General features: G+C 41.8%; 1 protein-coding gene across 10 annotated transcripts in view; it reads right to left on the reverse strand.

The window, feature by feature from the left end:
* The window catches only part of FMNL2 (formin like 2), a 315,819-nt gene that overhangs the window by 15,112 nt on the left and 287,003 nt on the right, over positions 1-13,704 (reverse strand). For 6 of the 10 annotated variants that reach the window (XR_004026384.1, XM_030796000.1, XM_030796005.1 and 3 more), the window contains exons 16-22: positions 12,795-12,815; positions 9,848-9,972; positions 8,678-8,880; positions 6,856-7,090; positions 5,663-5,731; positions 5,480-5,560; positions 2,951-3,080 (exon numbers count right to left, since the gene is read on the reverse strand). Coding sequence is in view for 9 of the 10 variants with exons in the window: in XM_030796000.1 (XP_030651860.1) it covers positions 2,951-3,080; positions 5,480-5,560; positions 5,663-5,731; positions 6,856-7,090; positions 8,678-8,880; positions 9,848-9,972; positions 12,795-12,815 (864 nt within the window). In the remaining variant the exon portion in view is untranslated. The remainder of the gene's footprint in view (positions 1-2,950; positions 3,081-5,479; positions 5,561-5,662; positions 5,732-6,855; positions 7,091-8,677; positions 8,881-9,847; positions 9,973-12,794; positions 12,816-13,704) is intronic. The other 4 variants (XM_030796004.1, XM_030796008.1, XM_030796006.1 and 1 more) reach the window with 1 other exon arrangement.

The raw sequence follows: 13,704 nt of genomic DNA on the forward strand, positions 1-13,704 counted from the left end.
CTTTCAATCGTTGCTTCTCCTCTTCTACACAACAACAAACCATTTCTCAATCGGATTATGACATGCAACAAAAAATGGATTTTATATGAGAATCAGCAATGACCAGCTCAGTGGTTGGACCAAGAAGAAGCTCCAAAGCACTTCCCAAAGCCAAACTTGCACCAAAAAAAGGTCATGGTCACCATTTGGTGGTCTGCTGCTGGTCTGATCCACTACAGCTTTCTGAATCCCAGCAAAACCATTACATCTGAGAAGTATGCTCAGCAAATCAATGAGATGCACCCCAAACAGCAACGCCTGTAGCTAGCATTGGTCAACAGAAAGGGTCCAGTTCTCCACAACAACACCCAACTGCACATTGCACAACCAACGCTTGAAAAGTTGAACAAATTGGGCTACGAAGCTTTGCCTCATCTGCCATATTCACCTGCCCTCTTGCCAACCGACTACCACTTTTTCAAGCATCTCGACAACTTTTTGCAGGGAAAATGCTTCCACAACCAGCAGGATGCGGAAAATGCTTTCCAAGAGTTGTTGAATCTAGAAGCACGGATTTTTTTCACTACAGGAATAAACAAACATATCTCATTGGCAAAAATGTGTTGATCTTAATGGTTCCTATTTTGATTACTAAAGATGTATTTTGTTCGTTTGTTTTTGAGATGGAGTCTCACTCTTTTCGCCCAGGCTGGAGTGAAGTGGTGCAGTCTCAGCTCACTGCAACCTCTGCCTCCCGGGTTCAAGCAATTCTCCTGCCTCAGCCTCCCAAGTAGCTGTGATTACAGGCATGTGCCACCATGCTCAGCTAATTTTTGTATTTTTAGTAGAGACAGGGTTTCACCGTGTTGGCCAGGCTGGTCTCAAACTCCTGACCTCAAGTGATCCGCCCACCTCAGCCTCCCAAAGTGCTAGGATTACATGAGCTACCGCACCCAGCCATAATAAAAATATGTTTGAGCCTAGTTATAATGATTGATAATTCATGGTCCAAAGTCACAACTGCTTTTGCACCAACCTACTAAAACAGTGCAGTAGGTTTTTCCCTCAGTAGACTCACACTGTCTTATCATCCTTGATTCTCTAATACTTATGATAGTGCCAAGTACATGGAGGGCACTCAAAGGTGTTCACTGGATAAATGAAGGAGTGAGTGAATACATGAGTGAAGGCGTAGAGAATCTGTGTCAGGCAACCTGGGCACCAGAGAGCAAACAGAAAGAACAGTTCTGCCAGGGAGCAACCCAGTCTCCCATTTTCCCCACCAATGTTTTTCAAATGCCACCATTTGGACCAAACAAAATGAAGTAGTACCCATTGGTCAGGTAGAAATTATAATAGCTTTTTAACATTTTTCTTAATTAGAATTGTGAGGTGTAAGAACTAATTTAGGCAAAGGGAAACTTAAAAGGAGGAAAATCACTTGGTCAGAACAGAAATTCTGCCTACTGTCTAAGTGAGCCCCAAACTCGCTCTAGGTCTATCCAGCCTGCGTCATATAGTTCTTCATAGTCAGAGTCATCTCCATCTGCCTCTCAGTCTCCAACACAGCTTCTGCAGCATTTATCCCCGTAACAGTGCATCATCTCATTCATTCATTTGTTCACTTGTTCATTCATTTATTTCCAACATCCAATTTTCAGGGGCTGAGAGAAAGAAAGATAAATAAAACCTGATATCCTTATGAAGTGCACAGATTGGCCAGGCATGGTAACTCACACCTGTACTCCCGGCACTTTAGGAGGCTGAGGCGAGAGGATCACTTGAACCCAGGAATTCAAGACCAGCCTAGGCAACATAGGGAGACCCCATCTCCACAAAAATTTTAAAAATTAGCTGGGCATAGTGGTGTGTGCCTGTGGTCCAAGCTCCTCAGGAGGCTGAGGTGGGAGGATCGTTTCAGCCTGGGAGGTCAGGACTGCAGTGAGCTGTGATCATGTCACTGCGCTGTAGCATGGGCCATAGAGCAAGACCCTGTCTAAAAAAAAAAAAAAAGTGCACAGATTGCAATGGACATGCAAATTGTTGTAATACAATATGAGAAATCTTGCACGAGAGGGTAGAACAGAGTGTTCTTTAGTGAGAACACAGAAGCAGCAGCCATTTACCCTGGCTCAGTTAGAGAAGGCCTCACCCTCCAAAATTCGAGACGCCTGAGGTACCCCACAGGAATCTGAATTTATAATAAACACTGGCTGCTTACAGTTTGATATCACAATTTGAGAATCACAGCCTATAAATGACTGTAAGGTCAATCTGTGTATCATTCCTTTTTCTAATCAAATATGCTTTTGAGGGAACATGGTACATTGGATGATACACTTCATGAGAAGTAAGACCAGGTTTCTAGTCCTGTTTCTATCACTTTCTACTCATGTGACTTTGGGCAAGACATTTAACCTCGAAAAATCTCAATTTTCTTACCTATAATAATGGAGATACTATTACCTTGTATATCCCAGCTATCTTAGAGTCACAGATGATTTAAATGAGAAAATTTATACCTTTCTTAGCAAAGTAGCAACCAAGATGTGCTGATAATTTAACTAGTGTCCAGGCAAAGGCAAAATGTTTACAACTACCACACTTGAGCAAGTAGAATGGCACAAAATCAAATTAAAAGTGTTTGTTGGGTGATGATTCTCAGAGTCTCATTCTCACATTTCATACAACAGCAGCAGAATAAAAAGGGCAGTGAATAAAAGAGGGAAGGGACATGACGCTCAGTGGCCTGTATCTTACAGAAAGGACACAGAGATCACCTTTACACCCACGTTCTCTTCTGCTCTCAGGGGTGGACAACACCACGGCCGATGTGTTCCAGCTCAGTGTGTCTGACTTTTAGCCTTGGCTTTTTAAATGGGTTCTGAAAAGTGTTTAAGCAGGGAATGGCTTCACCACAATTAAAGGCATTAAATACCCAAGACGAACGGTAATAGCTGAAATCAAGTACCTGCAGCAGCTTTTTCCACATAATGAAGCTCATTATAAAACAGGGACACTTGGTGATATTTTTCTTTCACCACATTGGATATATAGTGCAACAGTGTTTGCTTTCTGTCTGTTGACTTTGTGTCTAAGAGCTGAAAACAAAAGGGAACATGGGTTAGGTACAAGAGTAAAGGGTAACATGAGACCTACCCCTCAGATGACGATTTCCCACCCGGAGTCATTAACTGAGTAACAGTCGCCCAACAGGCTGGAGCATTCCCAGAGGAGGGTCAGGATTCCATTTGTTCCTTAGTGAACCAGTCCACTGATGCTTAACTGGCTTGAGGACTTTCCAGCCAGGGTACATACTTAACTATAGGGATGACTCTAAGCACCTAAGAATGGTTCACAGCTTTGCTCTACAGTAGTTCCTATTTACCCACAGGTTTACTTCCCATGGTTTCAGGAAACCCACAGGTTTCAGGTATCCAAAAATACTAAGTGGAAAATTACAGAAATTGGCTCACGCTTGTAATCCCAGCACTTTGGGAGGCCGAGGCGGGCGGATCACGAGGTCAGGAGGATCGAGACCGTGGTGAAACCCCGTCTCTACTAAAAATACAAAAAAATTAGCCGGGCGTAGTGGCGGGCGCCTGTAGTCCCAGCTACTCGGAGAGGCTGAGGCAGGAGAATGGCATGAACCCGGGAGGCGGAGCTTGCAGTGAGCCAAGATTGCGCCACTGCACTCCAGCCTGGGCGACAGAGCGAGACTCCGTCTCAAAAAAAAAAAAAAAAAAAGGAAATAAACAATTCATCAGATTTCAATTGCGCACCACTCTGAGCAGCATGATAAAACCTCGCACGTGCCATTCCCACCCCCTCTAGACCGAAAATCACCCCTTTGTCAAGTGGATCCACGCTGTAAACATTACCTGCCATTAGTCACTTAGTAGCCATCTGGGTTATCAGGTCAACTGCCGCCTATTGCAGTGTTTGTGTTCAAGTAACCTGTTTTATTTAACTACTTTATTTATTTATTTATTTATTTATTTTTTTTTTTTTTTTTTTTGAGATGGATTCTCGCTCTGTCGCCCAGGGTGCAGTGGCATAGTCTTGGCTCACTTACAACCTCCGCCTCCCGGGTTCAAGTGATTCTTCTGCCTTAGCCTCCCGAGTAGCTGGGATTACAGGTGCCCACTACCAAAAATTAGCCCAGCTAATTTTTCTATTTTTAGTAGAGACAGGGTTTCGCCATGTTGGCCAGGCTGCTCTCAAACTCCTGACCTCAGGTGATTCGCCTGCCTCAGCCTCCCAAAGTGCTGGGGTTACAGGTCTGAGCCACCATGCCTGGCCTATTTTATTTTTTAGTTATTGTGAATCTCTCACTGTGCCTAATTTATAAATTCAACTTTGTAACAGATATGCATCTCTAGGAAAAAAACAGTGTATATATAGGATTCAGTACTATCTGAGGTTTCAGGCATCCACTGGGGGTCTTGGATCACAGCCCCCTTGGATAAGGGGGACACTGATTACTGGACTTACATGAACTCTCCCAGCCCTGCATCTGCTATCCCACCTTCCTTGCCTTAAAAGCAGGACGGCTCTAATTTTAGTGCTCTTCAAAGTGAAGAGCCGGAGGAGAAATGGGCATGTAGAGCCAGCAGGTGCATGCAGGTGCTTCCTACACAGCAGGACTCCTATGCTCCAGTTTTTACATTTAGCTTAGCCCCTCCCTTATTTCCTAGCCTGTGAAGACCTGAAACAGACATGCTTAACTGATCATGATCTGCTAGAGGCCAGAACTGACTGGACACTCCTTATTAAATAACTAGCTCCCTGGTCTGGGGACTCAACCCACTGCCCAGCCTTCTCATGTGGCAATCACGTTAGGCCTGCACAGCCTGGAGGGAGTCCACGGAGGATTTTCTATAGTCTTGTTCACATTAGTTAAGTGACTCTGAAAATTAGAGCACCTTGCATGCAACAACAACAACAAAAATTTAAAATATAGAAAAGTACTTACAAAAAGCAGTTTGAAAAAATTCCCTGATTCCATCCAACCTCTGCTAATATTTTAACCTATTTCCATTCAGTCTTTCTCCCCACATAGTTTACTTAGCGGAAATTCAACTGTACATGCAAAGCATACCCTTCTTTCTTTTCTAAACACAAATCTTTCTTGGAACACTCTTCATCAGTATGTTAACGGTGGAAGAATAATAGTTCACTGTATTAACTAGTCTTACAGCACATTTAATCATTTCCACAGTTAGACCTTTAGATTGTTAATTTGCAATTATAAATAAAATACAGCATTCAAAATTCAGACACTTGAGAAAAAATTCCTAGAAATGGAAGTACTGAGTCAAAAGGTATGAGTAATTATAGGTTTTATGTGCTCTCTGTCAAATGGTGTTCCAGAAAATTAGTACCAGTTGATCCTCCCATGGCAGAAAATATTCATCAAAACATCCCCCACCACCCTAACTTCATCTCTGCCAGCCATCTGTCCTTCAAACAGCTCTCAGATTTCTTTTAGTCCACTCACCAGATCTAAACTCTGAAGTTTAAATCCATAAACTGCTCCTCTTTTACTGCTATTCATGTAGTTTCCAAGGGCTAAGATGATCTGCAAAAGAGAAGGTGAAAACAGAAGCCCATCAGTACAGCACATCAGGCACTGAACGCAGCTGAAGTAGCCCTTCATACCTACAAGAAAAACTGCACTTGCCTCCAGAATTTTCTTGAGTTTTTGGGACGACTTTATAGAGACAGATGCTGCTATAATCGCATGTAGTTGCTAGATTCCAATCAAAGAAAGAAAAAGGGGAAAAAAAGATGTGTTAAAAATGGGAAACTAATTGGCAAGTAAATATTAACACAGAAGAAAACAGGCCTGCATTTAGAGCATATAGTCTTCATGATGAGAGTCTACTTTTTCTAAGTATAACAAATTTAATTGTCTTGCTAGGTCTCAGGTAATATTGTTACATGCACGGTCTTTACTGAAACTGTTCACAATAGCAAGTAACATAGGCACTTGCTTATCACAAAATCTGTAACCAATCCATAACCACTAGGACTCAGAGTTAAGAGTCCACAGCTTCTTCTGGTAGAACTCAATTTCCTGCCCACCACCTCTAATCATGTCATACAATCAATATTTTTAAATCAATGGAGGAGGCATCAAAAATGAAAAACAAGGGAGGGGAATATAACACCCTCCAGAAGTTCTCAGAACATGTTTTCAACAGACACACTACTATAAGCAGAAACCAACAAATTTATTTAGAAACAGAATTGGGAAAGAACTGACTACTATAATCAGTAACAAAGTTTATTTAGAAACAGAATTGGGAGAGAACTGAAGTTTATGATATTCATAAATCTCCACCAGATTAACACAAAGGAATGAGAGACGGTTGGCTATTATGTCTATATCACCACAGTGTACTATAACAAACTTCCAAGAAAGAAAACTCTTATGGTAAATATAAAGCTTTCAGCAACAGCTTGTAAGTCTGCTCACTAAAGACGGGGCAACATTTTTAGAAATGAAAGTCTTATTTTCAGTCTTGCCAACCCCACCAGAAGACTAGTATCTTCAGAGAGGAACCACGTTTGAGAAAAGAACCAAGTTTCTTTGTCCTCTGTCCTTTTGAAATCTAGAGAACATCTGTAGACACAAAAAAATGGCATTCTTTCGGAAGAATAGCAATATGGAATATGAACATTCCCCATTTTTCAAATTTACTTTGCATACATAATGTGGAAAAGATGGCTGAAATAAAAATGCAATTTAGAAAGTTCTGGGAAGGAGTCTTTAGAACCCATCACACTGAGTGCAATTCTGGGACAGACTTTAAAAAATAATGATTCCACATTTCTTTGGACCCCCTCCCCTGCCAGAGTCAGTCCACTCACAGGAGTCAGCATCTGAATGCTTTCAGCAAAGTTCCCAATGAAAGCCATGATGGTCATCTTCTGCATGAGCCTCTCGATTTTACTAAACTGCATCATGAACCGATCTTCATCTGACAAGTTTTCCAGAGGCTTCCTTTCCCGCTCGTAGAGCCGAAGCACTTTCACTTCATTCTCAGTTGGCAGGAACCGCATCAAGCATTCCACAAAGTCTACAGGCAGTGTCTTCAAGTCAAATCTAAAGACAGATGTGGAGAGATCAGCATTAGAGAGAAAAATGTCCTACCTCCTTTTCAAGTTCATCCATCTTTTCAGGTTCATCCATCCATCATCCATCTGGTACAGCTCATCAAATACTAAATCAACAAGTCTAAGATTTCTCCAGTTGTCCTGTGAAGTCCCACCCTGGTGCTGGTTCTTGACTATGCCTCAGGTAACTTAACTGGTTCTTCCTGAAAACCTGGACCTTGTCACAACTGCCATCCTCAGTTTTTAGGGTACTGGCATAGCTCTAGTACCTAGAGCTTCATTTACTCTAGAATCAGGAGTAAATGAAAATAGGAAGAGGTAGAACCAAGGCCAAAGCATCTGATGGTTTCGTGGTTCAAAGACATAGTTGACAGGCATTGTGAAGTACAGCTAATTCAGGAGATTAACACTGTACACATTATTACAGAATATCTGGTGAATTATGTAAAATATGTCAATTAAACCAATAGTCTGGTAGTATTTTTTCTTCTTCGGAAAAAAATGCATGCAAATGCCTGTATTATCTGAATGTTTTAGGTTAAGTGCATACATTCCTTGAAGTTCTTTTTGGATATATGCTTAATTTGAACAAACGAAGTATTTGTTACAATCTCTATTCTCTATTATTCTCTGGATAATCTTTGTTCAGCTAAATAATAGAATTACACTTAATCATCATGACAAACAAGATACATAAAGATTTAAAGCCAGGCTGCACTTCAGGATTCAATGTCAGAAATCAGAACAGACTGTAGGAGGCACTGGACTACTAGATTATGACCCTGGTTGAGGACACAAAATTGGAACAAAGGATTTCTCAGGGTCATTTACACCTCTAAGCCTCTAACCAAAATGTACAAGATAATCAATTTATAAATAATTAGTTCCTAAAACATTGAATAATGTCTTCATCACATTTGAAAGTCACCATGGCCACAAGAAGAACAGAAGGATTCTTCTAATAGAGAATTAAAACCAATGCCTTCTATGCAGTTCAAGGTAAAAAATGAACTTTGTTTAACATGTCCTGAAAGTATTAAAAGCAAAACAATTCACATTCCTGTTGTTACAAATTAAAATATGCATCTGTATCATATTTGCATCTGGCATTGAACTGTATCATTCCACAAATGCCATCAAATTTGTATTCAACAAATCTGGATAAAATCCAGATACTCCAGAGAAAACTGACATTTTCTACCTTTTCTTAACATCTGCCACACTCAGCTCAACTTTCCTTTTATGTAAGCATTGCTGGAGGCCCGCATAAGAGAGTAGACCCAGATAATAAATGATGTCACAATCCAGATGTTATTCTTCTAAAACAATTAGTTACTCGTTCTAATACAACACTCCCCAGGGTGATTTCTGGTCCACCTCTTTCGTGTTGGCATCATATTCAACTTTGAAGTAGCACACACAGAGTTCAGATCTCTCAAGTGTGGATATCAAAAATTGCTCCAGCTTTTATCTTAGGTCTTGTCTCACTATTGAAATATTTGTCATCTACTAATTCATAACTTTCTCATTTTCATTTTATCATAAACTAACTAGAATATAATTTTCCTGAACTTACACATGAATAGCTTTACATATTTCATCAGCAGTCTTTCCAGCTTTCCTTAAAGTTATGGCAAGATTTTTGGCCCTGTTTGCTTCTAGTAATGTCACTTTGTTTGATCCCTTCTGTGGTATCTTCTGTTTGCTTGAAGAAAGATCAATGGCAGGACCTTGGGCTTTTGTCTTGAATATTTCCTCAAATTCATCCACATTTAAATCCTAAGGTAGAGAGGAATGACCATGGAAAATTGGATTATATTTAAAAATGAAGTCCGGAAGCCACCAGTTGGTTTCTTAAGCAAAAACGTTACTTTTTCTATTAAGTACTTGTCTTTGGCCATGGCTTGCTCTATTTTTCTTGCTTTTGTTATAGTACAACTTCTGGCACATATACAAAAGTGAACATAGGTCGGATGTGGTGGCTTATGCCTGTAATCCCAGCACTTTGGGAGGCCAAGGCGGGTGGATCACTTAAGGTCAGGAGTTTGAGACCAGCCTGGCCAACATGGTGAAACGCGCTCTCTACTAAAAATACAAAGAATAGCCAGACATGGTAGTGTGTGCCTGTAATCCCAGCTACTTGGGAGGCTAAGCCAGAGAATTGCTTGAACCTAGGAGGAAGAGGTTGCAGTGAGCTGAGATTGCACCACTGCATTCCAGCCTGGGTGACAGAGTGAGACTCCGTCTCAAAAAATAATAATTGAAAAATAAAAAAAAGTCTCGCAACAAGGTGAGACTCCAAGTAGACTACCGATTCTAACCCACTAATTCAATTGCTTTTCAATAATTAGCTTGCATAGACAGCTGCCACAGATTAAAATTATCCATCAAATAAGGCAGTGAGTGTGATAATTGAGTTCTTATTCACTTACAGTCCAAAAGTTTTTATGTCTTTCTCTCAATTAAAGGAAGGAATTATTATGTCAGATCTATATTCTGTGGCATACACTGAAGATGCTCAAAAGCATTTATGCCAATTTAACATAACTCTTTAAACACAGTTTTAGAGCCACCTTACAAAACCGTGTCAAATGTTATTCTCCAATATTACATATCTGTTTCTTCTTTACATCAAGGGACTTAAAACACTAGTACTTTATCTCTGACACTTCCAGGTTAACAGAACACCCATGTTGGCTTTGCTGCACAGAGTGCACCTCTAGTTTCTAACCAATGAGAAAAATACCTCCAGAATTCGCTCATCATCAATTTCATTGAAGACTGTGCCATTGATCTGATTGGGCTTCAGAGCAACCCAGTTAAACACTGGCATTCTGAACTTCGTCTTGATTGGCTTCTTAATTTTCACAGCTAAAGACGTCAAAGAGAATGGAATTAAGATCCCACCAAAAGCCTACGACCCTCAGGAACAATCAGACAACAGTCTTGCAGATGACACTTTAACACTGGAGGAAGGTTGGCAAGAGGCGCGCAAGTAGGTTTTTAAACCTGGAAAACAACACACATGGCCTTGGCCAGAGCCATTTGAGGTCATCATTTGGTTGACTAACACATCATTGTATTAAAAGCCATCTAAGGGCCAAGGGTTGATTTTTTTTTTTTCTTTTAACTCAGGCAACTAATTTGCTGCATTACAGTTACAATATTAGGACAATGGTTGGGACAAATAAAAAGTGTTGGAGGGCAAAGATTATTACTCAATGTTATTAGATAGCAGAGAGGGCAAAAACTTGCCATATTTGTATATCCTAAATTCTTAGTTGCAGACCACATGTTTACAAACAAACCTCAGAAGATGATCAGGGACTGCAGATAGTGGCTGACTAGACTACCAGGAGTACAACGTCATGAAGGCTGACTTTCCACCAGGCAAGACCTTCCTGTGGGTGATTCCAATAATGAAGATATATTGGCTGCTGGGTTATTTCAAGCAGACTAAGGGACATGAATGGCCTAAATGAGAAAATAGGTTTTTGAGGTCTTGCTCTGTCACCCAGGCTGCAGTGCAGTGGCGCAATCATGGCTCACTGCAGCCTTGACCTCCCAGGCTCGGGCAATCCTCCCACCTCAGCCTCCAAGTAGCTGGAACCACAGATGTGTGCCACCATGCCTGGCTAGTTTTTATATTTTTTGTAGAGGCAGAGTTTCACATGTTGCCCAGGCTGGTCTCAAACTCCTGGACTCAAGCGAGCTTCCCCACTCGGCCTCCCAGAGTGCTGGGATTACAGGCGTGAGCCATCTTGCCCAGCCTAAGAAAATGTTTAAGACAACAGAACAAAAAAGGGGGTACATACAGAGCAAGACTCTGTCTTAAAAATAAATAAAAGGGGGAAAAAAAGGAAAAGAAATTGCTGGGCATGGTGGCTCAAAGTCCTAGCACTTTGGGAGGCCAAGGCGGGTGGATCATCTGAGGTCAGGAGTTCAAGACCAGCCTGGCCAACATGGTGAAACCCTCGTCTCTACTAAAAATACAAAAATTAGCCAGTTGTGGTGGTGTGCACCTATAATCCCAGCTACTCGGAAGGCTGAGACAGGAGCATCGCTTAAACCCAGGAGGCAGAGGTTGCAGTGCACCGAGATCACGCCACTGCACTCTAGCCTGGGCAATAAGAGCGAGACTCCATCTCAAAAAAGAGGGAGGAAGGGAGGAAGGGAGGAAGGGAGGAAGGAAGGGAGGGAGGGAGGGAGGGAGGAAGGAAGGAATTGTATGGATTCTCACACTCAGAAATGGCCACAGTCCCTTGCCCTTCTTTTTGAAAAGCAAGTTCTTCCCAGGATTCAGCTGTGTTTGACTAGGAGGTATCAATACACTCATTAAAAATACTGAAAACCTCTTAATAGAGAGAATGGGATGTATCTTTAAGGGACTGTGGGGAGTGCCAACTCCTCTCACTCTGAGGGAATATGCCAAAAAAGGTAATCCATTTAAAATTATATTTATCTATCATATATCATAAAGAAGTCTTCCCAAACCATTTAGCCATATACATTCAGCTTCGTCAGTCTGTCCTGGGTAGCCCACCACACTACTTTGGAGCTTCACTGTTTGTCATTATTAGCAAGACAGGGAGAAGAACTCAGCACTTCAGTGCAGAACAAAATAAAAGCAACACACGACTAAGCTTGTAGCTGGCTGCCTGCCTGCCTGCCTGCCTCAGTTGGCGTTAACTGAGACAGACAGTGCCTCTCATTCCTCCAGAGTTACAAAGGCCATTTAAACAGCAGGAATGTCATCTGATAAATCCACACAAAAGCATGCAGAAAAACAGACACAGCTTTAGCCAAACCAGGCCTCTCCATCACCAAACATGACACCTTTGTCCCCACTACCCCACAGTGTCAGATTCCTCGCCATACAGCATTTTGTCTACGCTACCCAGGAAAATGGATGTTCTCGATGAGACAAAGGAACAGACTTTCCTCCAGCACTTGTCCCAGCATTGCCTCTAGCACTTCGGCAATGTTGGGGATCTGGGGAGCAGCAGAAGGGCTGCAGAGGAGTCTTTTCATAACCTGAGGTGACAGGTTGGTGCCAACGGCTTCCTACCTTCCTCCTACAGACATGGTAGGCGCATGACGCTCGCTAGAAGTTTGCCATTTGCAACCACCCTTCTATTTAGCAAGGTCAGGAATAAGCCTGAGATCAGAACACAGGCAAGAAAGTTCTCCTCCTTGGAACGGTTTTCCTGGCTTTAACCAGGGTGGGAGTGGGAAGAGGAGGAAGGCACACAGGTGACCACTGGACACACTGTGTCCCCATGGTTCGGGCTAAAGGCAGGTGAGTGCTCCCTGGAGTGGGCCAGAGACCAGCATGAGGGAGGGAATGGAAAAGGGGCACCTGGTACCTTTTTTTTGTTCTTAGAGTTGAAGCCTCAGATACAAATATAAAAATTAAAAGAAGAAGAAGAAAAAAAAAACCTTTTCTCAGAGGGAATGGAAGAGGGCATGTGAATCCAGGATGTCTGCTTCAAGGACAATAGTCTCTTATGTAGGCTCAACTAGAATGCATGGGCAAACCTGGAATCATCATCAGCCACTACCAAGACTTCCCGCAGACACAAAGTCAAAATGCAATGGATCAAAGCAAAATGGAGTGGACAGATGTCAAGGCACAGTGTGACCAACAGAAACACATGGCAAATACTCAACACACTCAGTGAGGAGCAACCTACAGAAAAGCTTGATTGGCCCATCTTTTGTGGAAGCAGAAAGAACAGAGAAAATACAAAAAAAAAAATTAGATATGGTTAGAGTCAAGTGGCTCAGCAGTTCACACACTCAGCGGTTCACGCACTCAGCATAGAATTTCATGCTTCTTGGACACATTTCACGAGGCAGCACAGAGCCAAAAATTCATTTCCATTCAGGCCTGCCTCCGAGACTCAACTATTTCATTTTAAAAATTATCCTTTTTAGAAGAGGGAAGAAAAAAATTATTTCATCGTAGTGGTACCAAACAGCAATACTGAACTATACTAGGCATTCCACAGGATAGGAATAATTTTTACATGAAAAACAATCAACCAAAGTCCAAATTCGCATTGTGAGGATCCAAGCACATCCTCCTAGACAGACGGTAAAGGTTCCACCTGCTCAGCAGCCTGTCTCAGGTGACCTACCCAGGGAAAGGGAGCCAGGTTGTTCTATCACAGACTTGAGGAAGGAAGCCTTATTCTTCAAATGTATATTTCACACTACTAATATTTTCTCTATAAAATACAAAGAAAACTCTCAACTAGATAAACTATGGGGCTCTCTTCTTGGTCTTCTGTCTTGGTCTCCAAGAACACACCTGCCCATTGAAGAGATAAGACCCTCATGTTGCCTGTGGATCCAGAGGCCAAGTGATGTCATAGGTTTCTGACTTCTCAGGAGGCTTCAGAATATTAGCTCAGCTCTGTCTCTTCATTCTACTGGGCATCCTGATTCTGTCTGGCCTCTTGGTTCCAGAGTGAGAGAGAGTGTTACTGAACACATTAGCAAAACATCTCACCAAATGGGCTTCAATCACTAAGTATTAACAGTCTAAATAAGGATGAATAATAAAGAGAGATTAAAGGCCTTGTAGAAATTGCCTGATCT

The sequence above is a fragment of the Nomascus leucogenys genome, chromosome 17, assembly GCF_006542625.1.
Source record: "Nomascus leucogenys isolate Asia chromosome 17, Asia_NLE_v1, whole genome shotgun sequence".
Taxonomy (NCBI): domain Eukaryota; kingdom Metazoa; phylum Chordata; class Mammalia; order Primates; family Hylobatidae; genus Nomascus; species Nomascus leucogenys.